The sequence below is a fragment of the Sphaerodactylus townsendi genome, linkage group LG11, assembly GCF_021028975.2.
Source record: "Sphaerodactylus townsendi isolate TG3544 linkage group LG11, MPM_Stown_v2.3, whole genome shotgun sequence".
Lineage (NCBI taxonomy): Eukaryota > Metazoa > Chordata > Lepidosauria > Squamata > Sphaerodactylidae > Sphaerodactylus > Sphaerodactylus townsendi.
The window spans coordinates 6,907,846-6,930,164 of record NC_059435.1 but is presented as its reverse complement, the minus strand read 5'-3'; the positions used below and the strand labels follow the sequence as shown (position 1 = coordinate 6,930,164).

General features: G+C 45.5%; 1 protein-coding gene across 4 annotated transcripts in view; it reads left to right on the top strand.

The window, feature by feature from the left end:
• The window catches only part of PLEKHG4B (pleckstrin homology and RhoGEF domain containing G4B), a 106,545-nt gene extending 85,222 nt beyond the window's left edge, over nt 1–21,323 (top strand). For 3 of the 4 annotated variants that reach the window (XM_048510803.1, XM_048510802.1, XM_048510805.1), the window contains 9 exons: nt 532–621; nt 718–942; nt 3,002–3,172; nt 3,669–3,849; nt 5,604–5,720; nt 9,801–10,073; nt 14,292–14,509; nt 16,417–16,475; nt 21,031–21,323. In XM_048510803.1, coding sequence (XP_048366760.1) covers nt 532–621; nt 718–942; nt 3,002–3,172; nt 3,669–3,849; nt 5,604–5,720; nt 9,801–10,073; nt 14,292–14,509; nt 16,417–16,458 — 1,317 coding nt within the window. In that variant the 3' untranslated portion in view covers nt 16,459–16,475; nt 21,031–21,323. The remainder of the gene's footprint in view (nt 1–531; nt 622–717; nt 943–3,001; nt 3,173–3,668; nt 3,850–5,603; nt 5,721–9,800; nt 10,074–14,291; nt 14,510–16,416; nt 16,476–21,030) is intronic. The other variant, XM_048510804.1, reaches the window with a different exon arrangement.
• Nucleotides 21,324–22,319: the final 996 nt, after the last annotated feature.

Sequence of the window (22,319 nt, the reverse complement as noted above, 5' to 3'; positions counted from 1 at the left end):
GGAGAAGACCCATTCTAGGTACAGTTGTGGATCTTACCCTCTTGCAGAAGGCCTGTGCTTTGATAAGTGAAGTGGTTGCAGCAGCACATAGATGGCGAGGAAACAGAAAAGAATACCAATGCATAAAACTTTTTGGTATACAGTTAAGGAATTTTCCTTATATATAAAATAATCATAAATAATGAAGATCTCACAAATAGTGAACTTATCTGAATGCAAGCAATAAACATAATGGAGCAAACGGTGTAATTATATTTACTTTCTGGTCTCAATCAAAACGTAATGCTTGTATTCCCCCCCCCCCCTTATTTCTCACTGCTTTAGAATCTTGTTTGTTACTGAACTGTTTGTATTTGTGTGTTATTCTTTTCTAATCTTCTGAAAATGTATGGGCTTTCTATTAATACATATACATTCTAATTTTTTAAAAAGAAAATGGACATCCATGACTATATTCTCATACCAACAAAGGACCTTTAGTTTGCATCACCATAAATTAATGTATATCAATACTGTTTTTCATTATTTCAGGAAGAACACTTTGGGATGTATGCCTTGTACAGCAAGAACAAGCCACAGTCGGACGCTTTACTCATAAGCCATGGAAATACCTTCTTCAAAGTAATTGCCCCTGAATGTGGTCTGCTGTGGTGTCTGTAGAATTCTCTGGCCCTTTGTGGTGCTTTACCCTCTAACAGTCTGCAATATTCCCCACAGAACAAGCAACAGGAACTGGGGGATAAAATGGACCTGGCTTCTTACCTGCTGAAACCTATCCAGAGGATGAGCAAATACGCTCTCCTTTTGAAAGATCTGATCAAGGAGTGCTCAGCCGCACAAGAACAGGAGCTCAGCGCCCTTCGTGCTGCAGAAGAAATGGTCAAGTTTCAACTTCGCCATGGGAATGATTTGCTTGCTATGGATGCCATCAGAGGATGTGATGTAAGCATGGCCAGATTCTACATCCTGTTGGGCGTTTCCAACATTTTGTCTTGTTATTGTTTCATGCATTATTGTAGCTGTGAGCTGTGAGAAAGCCCCAATTTTGAATCTAACCTTGGCCTCAATCCAGGGCCAGAGTGAGAGGAAACTGCGCCCAGGGCATGTGTGCGCCCTGTGCCCCTGCCAGCCACGCCCACCCTGCCATGTCCCAGAACACTCCTGCCACACCCCCGCACCAGCACACGCCCAGTGCATCACTCACACACACCCGCCCCCTCGGTGCTACACCACTGCCTTAAACTTATATAGGTCAGTCAGTCAGTCAAGTATTTATTGTTTGAGCCATTGGCTATAACAATACAGAGATACATGCAGTTAAAACAGTAACTTAGTTAAAACAATAATTTAAATTAAAACAATAATTTAGTTTTACATTAAAATATAAATTATTTGCATTCGCAATCTCTAAATTAAAATGCCCCATCAAATACTTTCCACGTCAGATGTTTTTGTAGCTTCTTCAGCTAGTCTAAGTTAATCTCCAGTACTTTGGAACATCGGTTCAAACAGCGCTTTAAGTACTTTGCTCGTAATGTCCTAGCCGCCAGGGCAAAGAGAGCCATCTTGTAAGAAACATAGGAATCAATATCAGATAATAAGAAAATCAGTTTCTCATCATCGGACAAAAAAGCTGTCCTAGGTAGTATTGGCTCCAAAAACCTTTTCCTTATTTCTGAATATAAAGGACAGGAGAGTATGTAATGAAAGAGATCCTCAGGCTCTTGTTTTCCACAGATACAAAAGCGCTGAGAAAATGGTACTCGTGTATAGCTTATATAGGTGATCTATACAAATTCAAAGTGTAAGCTGACCAGTTGTGTTGAATGGGGCTTACTTCCAAGTAAATGTGCACATGATTGCAATAGCGTTGCCCAGCCTGGCAACCAGTGGGAGATCAGGGGGCGGGGACTTGATGGTGTACTGCGCCTTCTCGGAAAAGCTCAGAAAAGATGTCATGCCCTTCTAGGGATGCTGGAACTCTATGGTTTACGTTAAAACTCATACGCTTGCACTGTGCACTTGTTTAAAATCACCCAAATAAGTTGGCGGCAAGGTCAGATTCAAATTAGGGTCTACAGTAAAACCTGTGATTTCTACAGAGTTATGCCATAACTTTTAGAGGTGACTGCACACCATTAGCCCAATGGCCATTTAAAAAAAATTATCCCTGTGGTGCTGCCAGCAGTCATGGAAAATGAGAGGCAGGAGTGAGCGATCCCCTACCAGGGGATGGGTAATCCTAGACTGCAACTTAGACTCAGCTCCATGCTGGCAACATGGGGATAATATAGGCTGACCAGATGTCCCACTTTTGGCGGGACAGTCCCGCCTTAAAACAATTTGTCCCGCGTCCTGCTGGTTTTTTCAAGTGTCCCGGTTTTTTGAAGGCTGCCGCGCTGCCTTCTGGGGCGCAAGGCAGTGTGGCAGCCGCCTCGCTGCGGCGTGGCCGCCAGGAGGCGCCACGGCCTTCTGGGGAAGCGGGGAGCTCCCCAGAAGGCCGTCGCAGCTAATATCACAGCGGCTTCTGCACGCCTTAGCCGGAGCGGCTTGAAACGCTCCGCTCTACCCGCTCTCGTCCGGTTCAAATACAAAGGTGACCATCTGGTCACCTTAGGATAATAGCATGTCAGATGGGAGGTCAAAACAGGAAGTCCACATCCCGACTGCTGTCTGATACACCCAGTTGTCAATTAAGAGGCAAAAATGGAAGTAGAGAAAGTGGCAATGGAACTTGAGAGCAGGTTACTTTAGAGGCTGAGCCCTGGCTGATCACCTCTCATGCTCTTCTCGGGAGCACCGGTTCTGGCTTTGAGTGTATTGCTGACTGAGACAATGGCCCTTTGGCTCCATTTGAAATACACTGCATACAATTGTAAAGGGTTAGTGATGTTCAGATAGCAAGACTCCAATGCAGCCTCGGGCCTGACGAAGCTGGCTTGACCCCTGTTGTCTGGAACCGTAAGCAAGAACAACAAACGTTGTCTCCTCCTTCCCTCAGGTCAATCTGAAAGAGCAAGGGCAACTGATGTGTCAAGACGAGTTTATCGTGTGCTGTGGCAGAAAGAAGAATCTGAGACACGTCTTTCTTTTTGAAGACCTCATCTTGTTCAGCAAAACGAAAAAGATCGACGGAGGGTACGACATTTACATGTACAAACAGTCATTCAAGGTAAATTCCTCTCTGGGGTGTGTTTGAAAGCTCAGGGGTCTGCATTGCAGGTCTTCGGCCTTGTGGTTTCACTGATGAGGAATGCTGAGGGCAGGATCCTGTCAGACTCAAGCACACTTAAGTCCCTTTGATTTCCCTCCTCGCTTTGCACTCCACAGCGCTACCTGTCCTTGAAACTGGCTTGGGTTTCAAAAACATTTTGAGGATGATGCAAAGCAGATAAAGTGCTGGATTTGGATTGCGGAGACAGGTGTGCAAATCCCTACCTCTGTCATAACAACCATAGACTCAGAGCAAAAAGTAAACACAGGTGCTAGCTGCCAACCGTTTCTCCCAATGTTGTTATGACATAAAATTTCATGGTGAAAGTACATACGTTTACAATTTTGCAGCCAGCATAGGTGATTCATGTACAATTCTTTATTTGGCAAGTTTGATACATTTTTGCACTGCTAAACTTCTTTCTGAAGGTGTTTTTTTTCCTCTTGGCCTATAGACAGCTGAGATTGGAATGACTGAGAATGTTGGAGACAGCGGCCTGCGATTTGAAATCTGGTTCCGAAGGAGAAGGAAATCCCAGGACACCTACATCCTCCAGGCAAATTCAGCTGACACAAAAATTGTATGGACTAATATCATTGGCAAGATTCTTTGGAGGCAAGCGTTGAGAAACCGAGGTACGCTGGTGGCATAATCCACAAAAACCAACGTGTGCCTCGGAAAGTTCTTCTTGAGCTCTGCCACCAACCCTGATTTCACCTGCAAAGCCTCAGAGAAATAATATTTAAAATCTACTCAATCAGCAGATTTATTACAGATTTATCCTTTTTTCCCTTCCCAAGTTTGTACAAGGAGGATTCCTGCTTCCCCGGACTCCATCTCTGGACCTCACAGTGGGCTTGAGCAACCAGCAGTGAGATAAACCCCAAACTCCCTAGATAAGCTCCTTTGGGCTTCTAGCTGCCACTAATGCTGAGTACTGAGAGAACAATGGGTGTGCATGGGTGGGGGTGGGGGTGGAGGGAATCAGAGTTACGTGAATGCCTCAGTATCACTTCTGCCATGAACCTGGAAGAAACCGTGTTTGTATGACTCTCTAAGGTTTGCTTGAAAGTCTGTGGTATTACCATAGAGCAGGGGTGGGCAATTATTTTTTCCATGGGGCCGCATAAGAAACAGAAAATATTGTGGAGGGCCGGGCCAAAAGGCAGGGGGGCGAGGTGCTTTTGAAAGCCCCGCAGAAGCCGGCAGCCAAGGCAACCAGCTTCTGCGGGACTTTCAAAGATGCCTCGCTCCCCAGCAAGGCAGGGGGGCGAGGTGCTTTTGAATGCCCTGCAGAAGCTGGCAGCCAAGGCAACCGGCTTCTGCGGGACTTTCAAAGACGCCTCGCTCCCCAGCACGGCAGGGGGGGCAGTCAGGGTCATCCGGCGGGCCGGATGTGGCCCGCGGGCCGTATAATGCCCAGGTCTGCCATAGAGTTTCAGGTGAATCCTAGAGCAATAGGCTGACATGGTGATGTCAATTCTGGGTTCATGTCAGAAGACATATCACAGCATTGTTGAGACTCCATTTGTTAGGACTCTGTGCTCAGTTTCCCAAAGCTTGCCAGAACAGAGCTAGTAGCTCTAACACTTTCTGAATCCTTCTTCTCGGGCTATTCATCTTACAGAAGTGAGAAAAAAACAACAGAAATCTAATGGAAGATTTAGAAAAGAAATAAGAAACAGGTGATATAAATAAGTCCCAAAGAGGTTTGGGGCAACTGAGGCACTGAATAATCCAATCCAAGATAGATAAGACATAAAAAGTATAACCATTAAAGATGCTAACTACATCATCCTCAGTATACCTGATTTTCTATGTGGCCCCATCTGCGAATACCTAAATCCAGAGGCTGAAGACAAGATTTTTCTGCAAACCGGAGAAAAGCCCCAGATTTGTAGAATAATCTGAAATCTAACCCCAAAAAAATCACTGTGGGCTAACCCCATCCAAATAATAGAAACAGTGCCTGTACCTTTAAGAAATGAATGCCCTCTGAGACCTCCAGGGCCATTATAGCAGTTGCTCAGTGTCAAACCCTGAATCAGTGATCCAAGTCAGACTCTGTAACTTGATGGTTAAGAAGCCTTTATTGGTAGATGCATAGGCAAGAGGGGAAAAGCTAGTTTTGCCAGAACCCAGTATATCAACCCCTGTCTCTCCGCCCTGCCCGCCCTGGTAGCTCCGCCTCTGGTCACCAGTGTTTTGCAGTCACAGAATGTTTCCTGGCCACAATTCTTGGTCATGACAGATGCTGGGGAAAAGAGAACTTCCCATGTACCATAATCTTCCTTGGCATCCTGTTTGAAATTCTTTAGCATAGAACCTTTTCCTGCCCTGTACAAGGAGGTATTCGATATAATGACTTTTATTTGCTTGGTTTCCTTAGAACTCCGAATGCAAGAAATGGTGTCCATGGGCATAGGGAACAAGCCATTTATGGATATCAAGCCCAGCGATGCAGCTATAAGTGACAGAGCGATCGACTACATCATGAAAGGAGCAGGTATAGCTCAACACTGCTCAGAGTATCCTAAGCATTTGTCTATTGAATCCTAATTTCTGATTTTATTAATTTACAATCGGTGACCAATACAATCATTTTCGTGTTATCAGGGTTAATATATAGCATATATAAATTAATACATAGCATCTATAAAATACAAATATAAAATATGTACACCAATTTTCCTTATTTAAATAGAAATTTAACTAATCTTTACACTTAAAAATCCAGAAATTCTAATCAAAACTAAATCTGCTTCCTAATCTTACAAATCAAGAGCACAAAATCTCACAACCTGGGTCATCATTTGGTGATCCCTTTCAGACAAAAAAAATCAAGTCTGGTTTTATTTGACCAGCCAGGGAACTTTACCAATAATGGACCAATAGTTTCCAAGTTAATCTTATTATTAAAAAAACAATTAAAAAACATAATGGGCCAGTACAAAGCCTCTGTTCACCAAGTATTTTCTTAAATCCCTCTACCCGCATTGCAGAGGGCAATGAATTACTTCTTACACCTGTAAAAGCCCTTATAATGTTATTGCAATTTAAGAAATACAGATAAGCAGTCAGAGCAGTAATATACTTGGCATCATTGAAAACAATATAACTAGATGTATTCGCTATAACTAGTTGCCTTTCTTTTTCTGTTTTTCTCTGTCTAATAACTGATTTAGCCCTTTCAGTCCCTAGATCTAATAGGACTAGTAACCTATTTTCCAAAGGGAGTTTAGAACAATCTTTTGCCAATTTGATTGGAAATGATCTTGAAATATTAGTGGAAACAGCCCTTGAGGGTTTAGCCCATAGGTGTCAAATCCGCGGGTTCTCCAGAGGGACTGAGCAGTTCTTCATCCCCGCCAGCATCTTCATAGGTGTCAACCGTGGGTTCTCCAGTTATGGATCATTAAAGCCTTATCATCCCCTGCCAGCATCATGTCAAACTTCATGCTGGCCCAGGGGATGTTATGGGAACTGTAGTTCCATGACATCTAGGAGCTACCGCTGCTGAGTTTGACATCTGTGGTTTAGCCCACCTGAAAGCCACTTTACAACTGACAAAAGACATGATCTGGCCTCTTCCCTTATCATACCAGTCTCCAATCTGATCCAGAGGTTGGATGCGCAATTCAGAACATGTAACAGTTTAACTTGAAGACCAGGGGGGAAATTCAAAGCTACCTCTGTTGATAAAATATTGCTGTATCTTATTCAGTCAACCGATGAACACACTGCTGTTAGAGTCAGATGCTGTCGGGGTGGACATTTAACAGACCCCATCAAAATGTATAGGGGTGTTTGACAGGGCTGTATTCTGACACGCAAATTGTTTATTTTTAAAAAATGATATGGTAAAAAAATTTAGTTATCCAGAAGTTCATCCCCTGAAATTAGAAGACCTAAACCTAATTTTAAAAAACCCTTCATGCCAAAGACCATGACCCCACAACCCTCATCCCACTCCTTACGCATTCTAGCAAGCAGCTTTGGAAGGTGAAATGAATTTCCAAAGCATTGTGTGATACAGGGTTATGGGTTCAAGGGGAAGGGGTAAGTCTGAGGCTTTACCAAGACGCCCCCCCCCCCCACACCCACCTCCCTTCAGTTGGATCCCAGTCAGAGGAACAGATAATTTCCTTCCCCTTCTGTCTCCCTCATTCCTCTCAGTCAATTCCTCACACCAAAAATAAAGGTCAAGAAAGAAAGAAAAGTCAGTTTTCTCCTCCCCCATAAAAGATACTTCTCTGGCTAGTGTAGGACTGCACTTTAAATCTTCATTCATTACGCATGAAAAGCAACCTTTTATACATCTTCACAAAGAAGTGGCATTGTGTTTCTGCCAGCCCTTCATGAAGTTTGAAAAAGTTGTAAACATAAATATACTGCAGTAAAGAAAAAATAAATTATCTCGTGGCTTCCAGAGAGCAGAACAGAAACACAAAAGTTAAGCCAATGAACTGGGAGGGACTGTGGCTTAGTGGAAGAGCTTCTGTGTTGCGTGCAGAAAGTCACAGGTTCGATACTGAGCCTCTACAGTTAAAGGGACAAAGGCGTAGCTGATGCTGAATGACCCCAGCATGGAGATTTGCTGCTAATCTGAGTAGACAAGATTGGACGTTGATGGACCAAGGTTCAGTATAAGGCAGATTCCGTCAGCGCATTCCCACAGCTCACCAAACCCAGGTCAGGCAAGACGACGCAAGGAAGAGACAGAGGCCATTGTTTTCTTTCCAGCAGGAAGGCTTTTTATCTTGTTGCTTCAGAAAACAAAACGCACACTGAACGAGCAGTTGGTTTCTCTCTGACCAACTTCAGAACTCTCACTCCACACTGCAATGCTATACCACCACCACACACACACTGACATGACCTTCCTGTCTTTGTACTTTCATGGCTTGCTGCCAGGCAACGTACAGGTATACCTTCTGCACCTGGCTGCTGACATCTCTGCAAGGACTCGTGAGTGCAGCAAATGTTTCACTGTACTTTCAATATTCTAACAGATTCATGTGTGCTCATGTGCATTTTGTGATGCTCTGTTCAACAACCAGTGTATAGGGCAGTGGTGGCGAACCTTTGGCACTCCAGATGTTCAGGAACTACAATTCCCATCAGCCCCTGCCAGCATGGCCAATTGGCCATGCTGGAAGGGGTTGATGGGAATTGTAGTCCATAACATCTGGAGTGCCAAAGGTTCACCACCACGGGTATAGGGGGACACTTGACCTTGCCAAACCTGAGAAGGTAAGGGCTTCATCAGTTCCTGGATAGGAGACCTCCTGAGAGTCTTCTTTAAGCTGCCTTCTGTGGAGTTCCATGGACCAGTATAGCTGGGATAGAAGTTGCAAGTAACAGCAAAATTAATGGTCAATTTGATATCACACCTGTTTATGTTGGCATAGCGAAGCTACAAGGGGGCAGGGGGGTATGCCTGGGGGGCAGAAAATCACCCCAACCCCTCCCCCTCCCCCTGCGAACTCCCTTACCTTAGTTCTTAGTTTTAGGTTTAGTTTCAGGCTGAAAAGTGGCCTGTTCCATTCAGGCTGAAATGGGCCCTTGTGGGAATTTCACTATCCAGGAGAACTTGCGAGCCCCAAGGACCCCTGGGTAGTGTAGTTCCCACCCAGGCTTTTTTCAGCCTGAACTGAACAGGCCACTTTTCAGCCTGAAACTAAGCCTGAAACTGAGAATTCTAAGGTGGGGCGGGGGAGGAGCAGGGCCCATGGGGGGTGCGGAAAACGCAGAGTCTGCCCCGGGCGCAATTTGGCCCAGGTATACCTCTGTATGTTGGACATAAAAACCTGCCGTTTAAATCTCCAGGGAGCTATGCAGGACTTAACTAATGTAATATTAAAGTGATCATTAGAGGGAGCAAAACACATTTGAAACAGAAAACATACACATCCCTGAAGAAACAGGAACAGAAACTTCCAGGTGAGGAAAATAAGGATGCCAAAAACAGCTAACATGCTGTTATGTGTGACGTGCTCTTATGTATGAAGCTGCTTTCTTGAATTGGACCAAAGTCCTGTCTTGAAACTGAGGGTCTCGGACAAAAGTCTTCCCCTAGTCTCTTTTCAGCTGAATCGGTCCAGGACCGAACCTTCTGTATGCAGAGTACGTGTTTTCCTCCTTTCTTCCCGTGTCCTTTCTCCAAGCAGCTTTTATTGTAGAAGTTATGGTGTTTGTGATTGTAGAGTGCTGTGTGGTTTCCGGGCTGTATGGCCGTGTTCTAGCAGCATTCTCTCCTGACGTTTCACCTACATCTGTAGCTGGCATCTTCAGAGGATCTGATGTAGGAAAGGAAAGCAAGTGGAGTATATATATCTGTGAGTAACAATGAAGATAGCAAGGTCAATAGGTCAGGGTGCTTTCCTTTCCTACTATCAGATCCTCTGAAGATGCCAGCCACAGATGCAGGCGAAACGTCAGGAGAGAATGCTGCTAGAACAGGGCCATACAGCCCGGAAACCACACAGCACCCCAGTGATTCCGGCTGTGTAAGCCTTCGACAATACATGTGACTGTAGAGTTAGCACAAGGTTTTTGTCATTGTTGTTGTTGTTCACTTTGCCAGAGTCAAGGACTCGCGCCTCCATAGCCGTTTCTTCATTTGACCATCACTCCACGCCATTTAAGAGGCCCCATTCCACCATTTCCACCAGCAGCACGTCTTCCTCGAGCAGCCAGTCCTCCTCTTCCATCCTGGGCTCGCTGAACCTGCACGTCTACTCGACACCATCTCATCCCGGCTTGGCTGGGCCACCCTTCTATCACTGGTCCTATGACGTTAGGACTTGTATTGAGGAAGATGAGCTGGAGCAGGAGACCGGGAGCCAGCCCTCCATGGGTGAGTGCAGTTCAGCCCCTGAAAGAGCGGAGAGGGGAGGCGATGGCCGGTTTATAACTTGTAGTTGGGTAGAGGTAATTTTGCAGTTATAGAGTCCCATGATATGATGAATTTCTCAGACCGACTGCCTTCTCTCACTCACCTTGTTGATTGTATTAGATGTGGAGCTATTGTAACCTCAGCTTGTGGGTTCTGTGGGGCAGAACGTGGAATGAGTTTGCAACAACAAATTTTAAAAAAACCAAAATGGTTTACTTTCTTAACATATAATGTCAACATTTAACATCACACTTCAAGGTCCTGTTCAGGTTTCATTTTCAAGTCCTTATATTTACAGTCTACTGATACTGCCAAGTCCAATTCTTCTTTGCAAGTGGGTTGGCTCCTGAAGACTCCAAGGGCTTGATGAACAGGATTCAACATGATGAAGGTTTTCAGGACAACTCTCACCCATTACAAACACAAAAACCCTGAAACAATAAACTCCAACATTTACAACATAGCAAAAACAAACAACTACCTTCCCAGTAGTTCCCAACAATATTGCAGTTACCGTAACAAGGTGTTAAGGGCTTATACCAATCAAGGTCCGAGTCTGGTAGCCTTGTCTCCTCCAAACTAGCTCTGCAGCCTTCTGCTGCTTTGAGTCTCCACCCCTTACTGGGTCAACCCATTCTGAGCATGGGGGTTACACTATCACAGTGGTTTTTGAATGTTCTAGATTAATGTGTCTGCTGAGGAATGCCTGTTGTCTGCTATGGCACCCCATTCCATTGCAAAGGGTTATGGGACGTTTCTAGAACACAGGTTTGGTTCACAGACCATGGAGCTTTGCCGTTGCTACACAGGTGGATGTTTCTTGGATCGCATCTCCTTGCAGCTGCGCATGTTAGGGTGGAATAGACAAAGGCAGCTTTTCAAGATCCTTGCTTGCCATTGCTGATTTTCTGGTTGAGTTTCCCCCAAATTGCAGGGTGCCTCAAAACATAGTTTGGGAACTGCTGTGCCAAGTGAGTGGTGATGCTATGTTCTATAAGATTTTCCCACCAGTTTCCCCATGCAGCAGAAGGAGTCTCAAAGCAGCTGACAAACTCCTTTCCCTCCCTCTCCCCGCAACAGACACCTCGTGAGGCAGGTGGGGCTGAGGCAGTCCCCTGTGACTGGCCCAAGGTCTGGCCCAAGGTCACCCAGCAGGCTTCATGTGGAGGAGCAGAGAAACAAATCTGGTTCACTAGATTAGACATATCCACTTGTAACCTCTATCTGTGGGTTCTGTGGGGCAGAACTTGGAATGAGTTGGCAACAACAAATTTTAAAACAAAATGGTTTACTTTCTTAACATCAACACACATCAACATTTAACATCACACTTCAAAGTCCTGTTCAGGTTGCATTTTCAAGTCCTTCTATTTACAGTCTACTGATACTGCCAAGTCCAATTCTTCTTTGCAAGTGGGTTGGCTCCTGAAGACTCCAAGGGCTTGATGAACAGGATCCAACATGATGAACAGGATCCAACATGGCAAGCAAGCATCTTGAAGGTTTCCAGGAGAACTCTCACCCATTACAACCACAAAAAGAAACCCAAGGTCCGAGTCTGGTAGCCTTGTCTCCTCCAACTACATGAGCTCTGCAGCCTTCTCTTGCTGCTTTGAGTCTCCACCCATTTCTGGGTCAACCCATTCTGAGCATGGGGGTTACACACTCATGTGGAAAAATCGGGAATCAAACCTAGTTCTTCAGATCAGAGTCCACTGCTCTTAACCATACGCCACGCCGGCTGTGAGAGTGCCTGGCTGTAGGTTTTTGGAGACATGGCTGAAGAAATGCGTTGTCAATAAAGGCAATGGTTATATCACACTGGAATGAGCACAAACAATTGTTTATCAAACCCAGCTGAAACCAGATATCTGAGTCTAGTTTTCTGACTGACTGCAAAGCCAGGGATCATGCCAAAGCGTGGCTCAGCATTATTGCTGCAGGAAAAGTAACAAAGGGACTCATACATACATAAGCGTTTATTGGCATAAACAGAAAAAATTACATAAATCAGGAACAATTGCATGGATACATGATAGATAAAGGCCCCATGGGGAGCACAACAAATACGTTCTACTGGGAACTCTCAACTATCTCCGCAATAAAATTGGCGATCTCTTCACAAAGACCGGGGTCTGAGTTGTTTAACAATAGAGATAACTTAATCAGATCAGGCAGCCCAGATTGGAAGAAAAAATGTAAGTTGGTATATTTAGATCTGATGTTATCAAATCTGGTGCAGTGCAAGAGTTGGTGAGTCAGGGTTTCAATCACATTAAGTTTGCAACTGCATAACCTTGCGGATTTATCTAAATTGCTGAACCTACCCTTTAATAGGGCAGAGGGCATAACGTTAAAACGCGCAATGGTAAGTGGCTCTCCTTGCGCGTGGGTTCGTTAAGGTATGGAGGTAATAGGCCATACGTCTCTGCTCAAATGGAATTAGGAGTTGTGTTGGGGAGCAGGTTCGTTTGGCTGCTAGATGCAAATTTGCAAATTCTAGATCTAAAAGCCGATCTCTGAGCCTATTGTATGCTTCTGAATAGGACATTAGGTAGAATGTTTCAATAGGCAGGCCGATGGAAATAATCTTTCTCTTAGAGAAAACCAGGGGTTAGCCTGCGTGTCCTGTAGTGTCAATGAGACAAGGGAGCGTTCGGATGGCAGGTAGTGAAGGCGGAGCCAAAGGGACTCTGCACGTGATAGGTCTTTCTCCATAGGCTAAGAGTGCCCATGGATACTGGTGGAATGATAGCACTAGTGTTCTTCAGTGTACAAAGAACTATCATCTCAATCACAGATTGTTTTCTTGGTGTGTTCCTAGAATTGCTGTTGAATAATAGGCTGGTATCCGAATAATAGCATTATCAAATCATTCCACTCCAAATTCTTGCACAAATTATTTGGCGTGCCAAACTGTGTCCCGTACGCAGTCTTACGTTTAGAATCTGGTCAATGTTCTATAGAGGCCACTATTTGGCTAATCGTTATAAAATTCTGGTTAAATATTCACTACCGAAGCTCCAGAAACTCATTGACCCAACTTCTAATTGAGTGAACTCCGTTTTATCTCAAACTATGCACAATAGTTACAGCAAAGATTGGGGAACTGGGTTATGACAGTGACTCCTTCAATATGCTAACCTTTACTGAAACTTTTGCCCTCATTAAAGAGAGGCTGTTAGCAATGGACTATCAACAACTGCAGAGCTTGGCAAATAAATCTTGTTCACCAACGAATATGTCAATTCCTTTCACGCAGGGATACCCAGCCTATTATATTACAGCTACCACAAATCCCATTGGCTGATGAGGAGGGCCTGGCAGGTTGAAGGATTTTGAAGATCACGCCATTCCCCGCTTACATGGAGGAAGACTAAAAGGTCTTCCAAGCGTTAAGAGGTTCTGCAATTCGTGAAAGCATAGGACAGCTGGATTCCATCCCACACATTCTCCTGAACTGCTTGTTGTACCAAGAACTCCGATCCAGTCTGTTATCCCAAGCCATAGACTCTATGATTGATTTTTTTTGCGAAGTTTTTTACTATTCACTTTTTAACTGGAACTGTATTTTTATACTATCGTGTATATGCCAGTAAAGGCTTACTGAATTGAATTGAATAGGCTGGTATCAGCCTCTAATGCAGTGATGGCGAACCTATGGCACGGGTGCCAGAGGTGGCACTCGGAGCCCTCTCTGTGGGCACACGCACACAGAGTTCATCATGTGGGGAGCAGAAAATCACCCCCCCCACACACACACACACGCACACACATCTAGGCTGGCCTGAGCCACTGAGCACGACATGCGCGCACTGCGGTGGGCAGGGAGGACTCGGCTGGCAGGCCTGGTGCCTGTGCTCCGGGTGGCTGCTGCCCGAGGGTGGGCGTAGAGAGGAGGCAGAGATGCTAGAGAGGCACAGAGCAGTGCGCACGGGATTGCTGGAGGCTAGAGCAGACTGGCCCCTGCTCGAGTGGGTGGGGCAGAGGAAGAGGGAGCCAACCGTTTTTTTCTAAAACCCTAAAACCCTGGAAGTGATTCGAGGGGTTAAATTCTGTCCGGGTTGGCACTTTGAGATAAATAAGTGGGAATTGGGTTGCAATTTGGGCACTCGGTCTCAAAAAGGTTTGCCATCACTGCTCTAATGCCTCTGGTCTCTTCCTCCCTGATTGCTGCAGTGACCGAAAGCTCTGAGTCATCCCAGTGCACATCTGGTGAAAGTTTATGTGGGTTCAGCGGCTCTGCCCAGGTTGGGTTCTCTTCACTCCCCACCGCAGCGTTTCTGGATGAAGAAGGTGCCTCCAACCCTGGTTCCAAGCCTGCATCACAAGGCACATCTCCTACCCTCTTGGAGAAGAGCCCCAGATCAGAAGCCAGCCCGCAGTACACTACAGCTGTAAGTATCTCCTTCGCTAAAACAAATAATGATAATCCCAGCAAAGAGGGCTAAGAGATTAAACATTCTGCCGCTTGATCGTTATAATAGTTTTTATTAATTTTATAACAAGTGCAACAAAACTAGTAAGATATAAACAAAAATGATCCAGTCGTGCTAATTAAACAACATAGATAAGTAGTACTATAACTATTTTGACTTCCTACCCATCACCCACTGCAGAACCTATCCATATTATAGTAACTTTTTTGTTACTATCAAAACCCAGAAAGCTTTAAAATCTTTGTAAACACTTTAAACCCAAATTTGGTATCCTTTGTGGTCTCCCATCCAACTACTAGCCAGGACTGACCCTGTTTAGCTTCTGAGATCTGACTAGTTTAGGCTACCCTGGGCCATCCAGGTCAGACTTCCAAGAAACTTAAGGAAACCTATTTGAACACCACTATTTGAATACACAACCCTCCACCCACAGAGAGGGAGGGAGAGAGAGAGAGAGAAAGAGATTTCTACACTTTTAAAAGCCTTGACAAAATTATAAATGACAGATCTCCTCATACTGCTGCATTTCCTGGCTTGCTCTGGCATTCAACAGCCTCCTCTCCTTGGCCCTTTCCCCACTTACCTTAAGCCCCGCGCTACTCTCCTCAAGTAGCGCGGGGTCCAGCTGCACTCCCCACTTCAGGGGCGGCGACAACGCAGCCGCCCCGACGCTGCCTCTCTCGCGCTCCCTCAGCGCACGTAATTCCTGGCGCCTTTTGAAATGGTGCCTTTTGATGACCCCGCACAGAGCGTGGGGTCGTGGGGAAGCCGGGGCGCGCGCCAGGAATTGTGCGCGCTGGGAATTGCGCGCAGCAACCCTCGGACAAAGGTAAGTGGGGAAAGGGCCCTTAACAGTTTTTCCTCTCCCTTCAGCCCATTTCCCTCAGCAGCCAATTCGGAGAACAAAACTAATTAGTGGTTGTCTGGTGGCTCATCTGTTCTCAGTAACTCAGAGAAGTCCCCACAGTGTCCCGCAAAGGAATAGAAGGTCCCCAGATGCTCCCCAGATGCTCCAGACCAAAGCAGCTGCAGAATCTTAGTGGTCTTTCTGCATCGTTCAGTCTGGAGAGTATCTGTAGCAATTGGGAAAGCCCAAAACTATCATGGAGGTCCTGCGTGACTGGACTTCCACAGTGCCACAACAAACAGCAAACCAGGTTGGGCACGAGAAAACTTGAATAGGTTGCAAATGAGGTCAGAGATAATTTTAATCTATGTAAATAGATAGTGAAGTACTCTTGACAGGCGGCCTTATCAATTACCCTTGTAAACTTAACAGTAACATAAGCTCATTCCGCACATGCAGAATAATGCATTTTCAAACTGCTTTCAGTGCTCTTTGAAGCTGTGCGGAATAGCAAAATCCACTTGCAAACAGTTGTGAAAGTGGTTTGAAAACGCATTATTTTGCGTGTGTGGAAGGGGCCATAGAGTGTTAATAAAAACCACCCCAAAGCTTGTATGCATCAACCAGAAAGGTGTTTTTTGGTTCCTTTGTTTCCTTTACACTAACATAAGGTGCTGACAACAATAATAATGCAGGCATGTATTTCAAAATCTTGGCCAAGTTTTAACTGAGGTTTCCTTAAATTGTAGCTTTTTTTATTGCTGCAGAACAAAACGAACAGTAAATGCTTACATGCCTTTTATAAACTCTGTTATGTTGTTTGCAGTCCAATCCTAATCCACTGAACTCAATAGGCTTGGATGGGTATAACTTTGTTTAGGATTACACTTAGCGAGTGAGTCTTCGTCAACAGGGAAGTATTATGGAAGTGAAGAATGTAGATTAGAAGTAGAAGGCAGACTATGTTCCATAAAAAGTCATGCTGATCTTAATTAACTTTCCCTCCCCTTTCTATCAGAACAAAACCTCTCATATTTTAGGCCTTTCAACCATGGTTTGACACAGACAATACATTCCGTAAGTAAGCTTTATGCTAAACGGATCTATGTAATTAAAATACTAGGCTGATTCTAATTTGCTTTGAAAATTAATAACCAATCAAATTGGAGCATGAGAAAATGCTTGAATACTTGACTTGCACGCTCTAACAGTACTGGAGAAAATACCTGAACATTAACCTCTATTTTAGCTGAATTCCCCTTCCGATCATCAACTTTACTTCTGCAAATAGTTTTCAGCTTCATTCACAAAAGCTAGCTTGCGGGGCTTTGCAGACATGCTGTTGCCGCAATGTGACCTGCAGTTGCATCGAACAGCCACAGTCCTAAATGGCACACAGAGTTTTGGATTGTGATAAATGTACACAGATGTGCCTAAAACTAAAGGCAATAGTCAAGAGGCACAATGTATGGGAGATTCCTGGCACAAAACTCACATCTGCAGGACTTGCACAGAAGAATCTCAGAAAGATTGATTAGCATTGCAAGTCCGGCTCTATAGCGCCCTCTGAGATTCTCCTTGTGCGCTGGGATATAGCATACAGAATAACCTTGGAGATGGATTGGAGTAGGAGACCAAGTCTCTTGGAGAAGTATGATGTCATGTCTCGAAATATATTGCGAAAAATCCTGGTTCGTTGTTTTGCTGTTCCAGCCAGCAATATTCCAAGAGAGAATCCTCACAGGTTGCTGGCTGATGGGGCGTCAATCCAACTTAATTAATTGCTCCAGGGAGTTGTTGGTGTCAAAAAATATACATCCATTTCCACTGCTTTGCACCTTGATAAGTGGGGCATCTGATGCATCTGGGGAGGGGATAGTATTACTGATGTTATTGGAGCCAGGGTTAGGTGCAGATTGTGCCATTTGGTCCAGGGCAGGGGTAGGGAACCTGCGGCTCTCCAGATGTTCAGGAACTACAATTCCCATCAGCCTCTGTCAGCATGGCCGATTGGCCATGCTAGTAGGGGCTGATGGGAATTGTAGTTCCTGAACATCTGGAGAGCCGCAGGTTCCCTACCCCTGGTCCAGGGGAAATGCTGGAGATTGCTCTGGGTGACACTGTTCCTGATATTCTTCCAGCTCAGAATAGATTATTCCCTTGGATGTCATCACAACTACAGTGACTATGGGGGAAAGTGGCAGCCCACAAAATCCTAAAGGGTTTCAGGCCGCGAGGGAAACAAGGAAAACAGAAGAAATCCCTGGCTGCTGTTAAACCCCCTATACAGCCCGATACCATGCTTTTAGGTGGTGCAATGGGAGGTATAGGGGACATTCCCAAGCTGAAAGTTCTGTGGAACCTGACGAAGGTTGTCTCTGCCCTCAGGAAATCCCCCGGAGTCTCCTGTCGGTGTTGGCTTAGGCTCCTGTGTCAGAGAAGCACTGGCAGAAGCCAGGGTTAGCCCCCCTTTAGGCAGGGTTGGCGCCACATACCCTCTGAACTGGCACCTGCACGGGCAGCGGGATCTCGTTGCCTCCACGAACCTTCCTACAACCCCAGCCCCTGGATTCCACTGCCCATGTTATCACAGGTCAAAAATAGCACCTTCAACTGTCCCCGGAAGACTGCACAATGCTAATCCAGAGGTGATTCCTGGCAGAATGTATTAACAGGGAATCAACTGGCAGTTTGTATTTGTGGCAGAAAGTGCTGTCAAGTCACAGCTACATTATTTTGACCCCATACGGTTTTCCTGGCAATAGACACTCCGAGGCGGTTTGCCATTGCCTGCCTCTGCATAGCAACCCTGGATTTCTCCTATCCTAGTGCTAACCACTGCTGACCCTCCTTAGCTTCCAAGGCCTGACAAGATTGTATCAGCCTGAGCCCATGGTGGTGAACCTTTGGCACTCCAGATGTTATGACCTACAATTCCCATCAGCCCCTGCCAGCATGGCCAATTGGCCATGCTGGCTGGGGCTGATGGGAATTGCTGATGGGAATTGCATAACATCTGGAGTGCCAAAGGTTCGCCATCAGCCCTGAGCCATCCAGGTCAGGGTGCTTCTATTTTTTGAGGCACCGTTACTCCCATTCCACCTAAAAACAACAGTCCAGCAGAGTATTGTCGAAGACTTTCACAGCTGGAATCACTGGGGTGTTGTGGGGTTCCCGGGCTGTATGGCCGTGTTCCAGTAGCATTTTCTCCTGATGTTTCACCTGCATCCGTCCTCTGAAGATGCCAGCCACAGATGCAGACGAAACGTCATGAGAAAATGCTACTGGAACACGGCCATGCAGCCCGGGAATCCCATAACACCCCAGTCCAACCGAGTCTGAACAGGTGTTGTAATTGACCTATTCCTATCCCAGTCCAATACATTGTCAGGACCATGCCTGTCAGTATCTTGATGTCTTGCTGTGTGTGATTTGCAATTGTTTTCCTGTTTCCCTCTTCCCTTCCTAGCAATCTCCTGTTAGCAATCTCCTGGCACCAGCCCATCTTCAAAGAGGTGTGAAAGGTTCCCAGGTTCTTTGTAGCTTTGTAGTAGTAGAATCTGTAATGGACATTTGGTGTGGGGCGAAACGTGGGAGGGGGAATTAAAAGATATAAGTCCTGGATCTGAGCTCTCTAGCTCTCTAGCTCTCTAGCTCTGATTCTGCTTTACATTGTTACTCTTCGCATCGCCTGGAATAAACTGCTTTTGGACTTTCCTATGGTCTCTGTTATTTCCACATTCGAGAGTCTGACATACATAACCCTGCTTTGCCAACAAGACTAGATTCCACTAATCTACGAAGCTTCAAACTAGTAAAGATTTCAAGAAGGTGCATTTACTGGACATAATCCAGGCCCAGTTTGTTTGCATGGAGGGCAGGTCTGTGCACTGGCCGTCCTCCCGATTGGCACAATAAGCATGTTTGAATATCTGTGCCTCTGCCAAGCTCAGTGGAGTCTCGTCTCATGGCAGGTCAGGCCATTGTAACGTGGCCCTCTTCTTGCCTCCCCGCAGAGCACCTAATGTAAGGTGACCAGATGGTCACCTTTGTAAACCAGGACGGGGGTAGGCGGCTGTGTGCGCGCATGCACGCACAGCCGCAGGAGCGCACTGCCTTCTGGGGCTTGCCGTTTCCCGCCCTGTCACAGGGCGGGTAACGGCAAGCCCCAGAAGGCCGTGCTCCTGTGGCTGCGCGGGAGGCTGCCGCACTGCCTTGCGCCCCAGAAGGCAGTGCGGCAGCCTCCCAAAAATCGGGACAATTCAAATAACCTGCGGGACAAATTGTTTGAAGCCGGAACTGTCCCGCCAAAAGCGGGACATCTGGTCAGCCTGACCTAATGTCCAAAGTTGGTGTTGGCCTGAGCATGCCGGTTAATCTCTGTCCATGGGGGAGGAATGGAGATTGCGTCTAGGCCTGCAGGAATCTCAGGGCAAATTTTGCAATTGCCGGCCTTGGATTGAAGAACCCAAAGCATCTTAAGTGAGATGTCTTCCTGGGCCGTGCGTCTGTCACTACCCCTTTCTGCTCCTTTCAGATACTGACAATGAAGAAGAAGAAGAAGAGTTTGGATTTTTATCCCCCCTTTCTCTCCTGCAGGAGACTCAAAGGGGCTTACAATCTCCTTGCCCTTCCCCCCTCACAACAAACACCCTGTGAGGTGGGTGGGGCTGAGAGAGCTCCGAGAAGCTGTGACTAGCCCAAGGTCACCCAGCTGGCGTGTGTGGGAGTGCACAGGCTAATCTGAATTCCCCAGAGAAGCCTCCACAGCTCAGGCGGCAGAGCCGGGAATCAAACCCGGTTCCTCCAGATTAGAGTACACCTGCTCTTAACCTCCTACGCCTCTGCTGCTCCTTGTGAGGTCTTCCAGTAGGAGTTGATGGACTTCTGCCCTGGAATATTACGTCATCCATGGGTTGTGCTGGCACAGAAATGTGTTTCTGCAGTTCCCTTCCCATCTGGTGCCCATTGTATTGGACCCATGGTTTTGACAGTTTGACTAAGAAATTACTACGCAGCACTGGTCCAGACATTGCAGATTATTTTGAATTCCTTTCATCAAGGCAATTCCATATTCTTGGAGCCTGCGTTTTAGTAAGGGAATTTTTCTTCTTTTCAGACACATCTTTCCTCTCAAATCTCCTTACATTACTTCTGAATTGTTTATATAATAACAAGCCTTTATTTGGCATAACAATAATCTTAACACAATAAAAAAATCTGAGATAAAAGGTACACAAATACAAAGGTTTAAGATAGAATATAAATTATTGATTGTGCATCACCTCCAGTAAAAATCGTGCTACCAATTCACAAGTTTCATTGTCAGAATTGTCCAAGAGGAAAGGGAGTCTACCTGATTCTCCCATTTCACCAGGTATCCTGGAAAGAATATTGGAATATTTTGATCTAAGCCAATTTAGGGCAGCAAAGCAGTTGATGTGCCAATGTTTCAATTTGTTGTTCCCCACAAGAGCATACCCTTTCGCTCATTTCCAAGTTGTTAAATCTACCACGCAATAAAGCAGAGGGGAAAACACTGAAGCGAGCAAGTGTGAGGGCTCTTCTCTGCATAGGATTAGTCAAAAAAATCTTCTGAATTGTAAGATAACCTTATTTTGTCATTTTTCAGGATGATTTGGTGCTAAGTTCATAATGTGACCTTCTAAAACCGGAACTTTTCGGCGCCGGTGGCTCCGTGGATTCCAGCTGATGCTCTTCTGAGATGGGAATTTGTCATTGTTTGTATGTAAGAAGTACATTTTTTGTTTTGTTTTTCTTCAACCTGGACCTGAATTTTGTATATGGTTGATGAGATTTAGATGTTATTATATTTCTGGCAAATCCTGTAAATGCAGAAAAAAAGCATTATGTGTATAATTTTAAAAAGTTGTCATTGATGGTCATAAATATTTTATTGTGTCACTATATGAGTTATTCTTTTCATAGAAATATTTTGTTTTAAATTCTTACTAGTGCACACCCAGTAGGCAGCAGCGAGTGGGCTGTGAAAGGAACGTATGTAGACTTGAATTAAAATATGGGACCATTTCTGCTCAGTAATAACAAGTAGTAGTATTTGTAATCCTTGACGCTGGCGGTTCTTAAGCAGGCTCAGACTAAACTTTCATACTGAGAACAAAAGTTGCTTGAACTTCAGCAAGAGGAATTTTAAAAAGACTCGATATCCAATTATAGCTTTCCAGTGCTCAGTCAGGCTGTGCAACCAATCACATAAAGACAGGAGAAAGCTTTGAGTGTTCTATGATTCAGTGGTGTTTGTTGCTTCCTGAAAAAGCTACCGTATATACTCGTGTATAAGCCAACCAGTGTATAAGCCGAGGCACCTAATTTTACTGCCCAAACCTGGGAAAACTTATTGACTTGGGTATAAGCCGAGGGTGGGAAGCTGGGAGGCAGAGGGAGCTCCTTATTTGGGCAGTGACATCAGGGGGAGTCACTGCCCAAATAAGGAGCTCCCTCTGCCTGCCAGCTAGGTTTGACAAAGCCTCCCTTGGTTTGAGGAAACCCAGCCAACCAGTGTGCCTCGGGGTTCCCCCTTCACCCTCGATGACGGCAGCAACAAGCGGCTTCCGGGGGGGCAGGGAGGTTGTCCCGCCCCCGCCCCCAGCCTCCTTGTGATTAATAGAAAATGGTGACTCGCGTATAAGCCGAGGGGGCTTTTCTCAGCCTTTAAACAGGGATGAAAAACTCGGCTTATACGCGAGTATATACGGTAGTTCCATATTTCGCCACCTATCTAAGGCAGATTAGAAAGCAAGAGGGATGACAGAATAGGGTTTCCTGTGCTCAAGCTTTGGAATATTTCACAGTTTCTAGCCTCTGTCCTTGGCTAGCAAAGCCAAATATAGTCTGTCTCAGAAAAAAGATGTTAGTAGGGCTATATATTCCTCCACTACA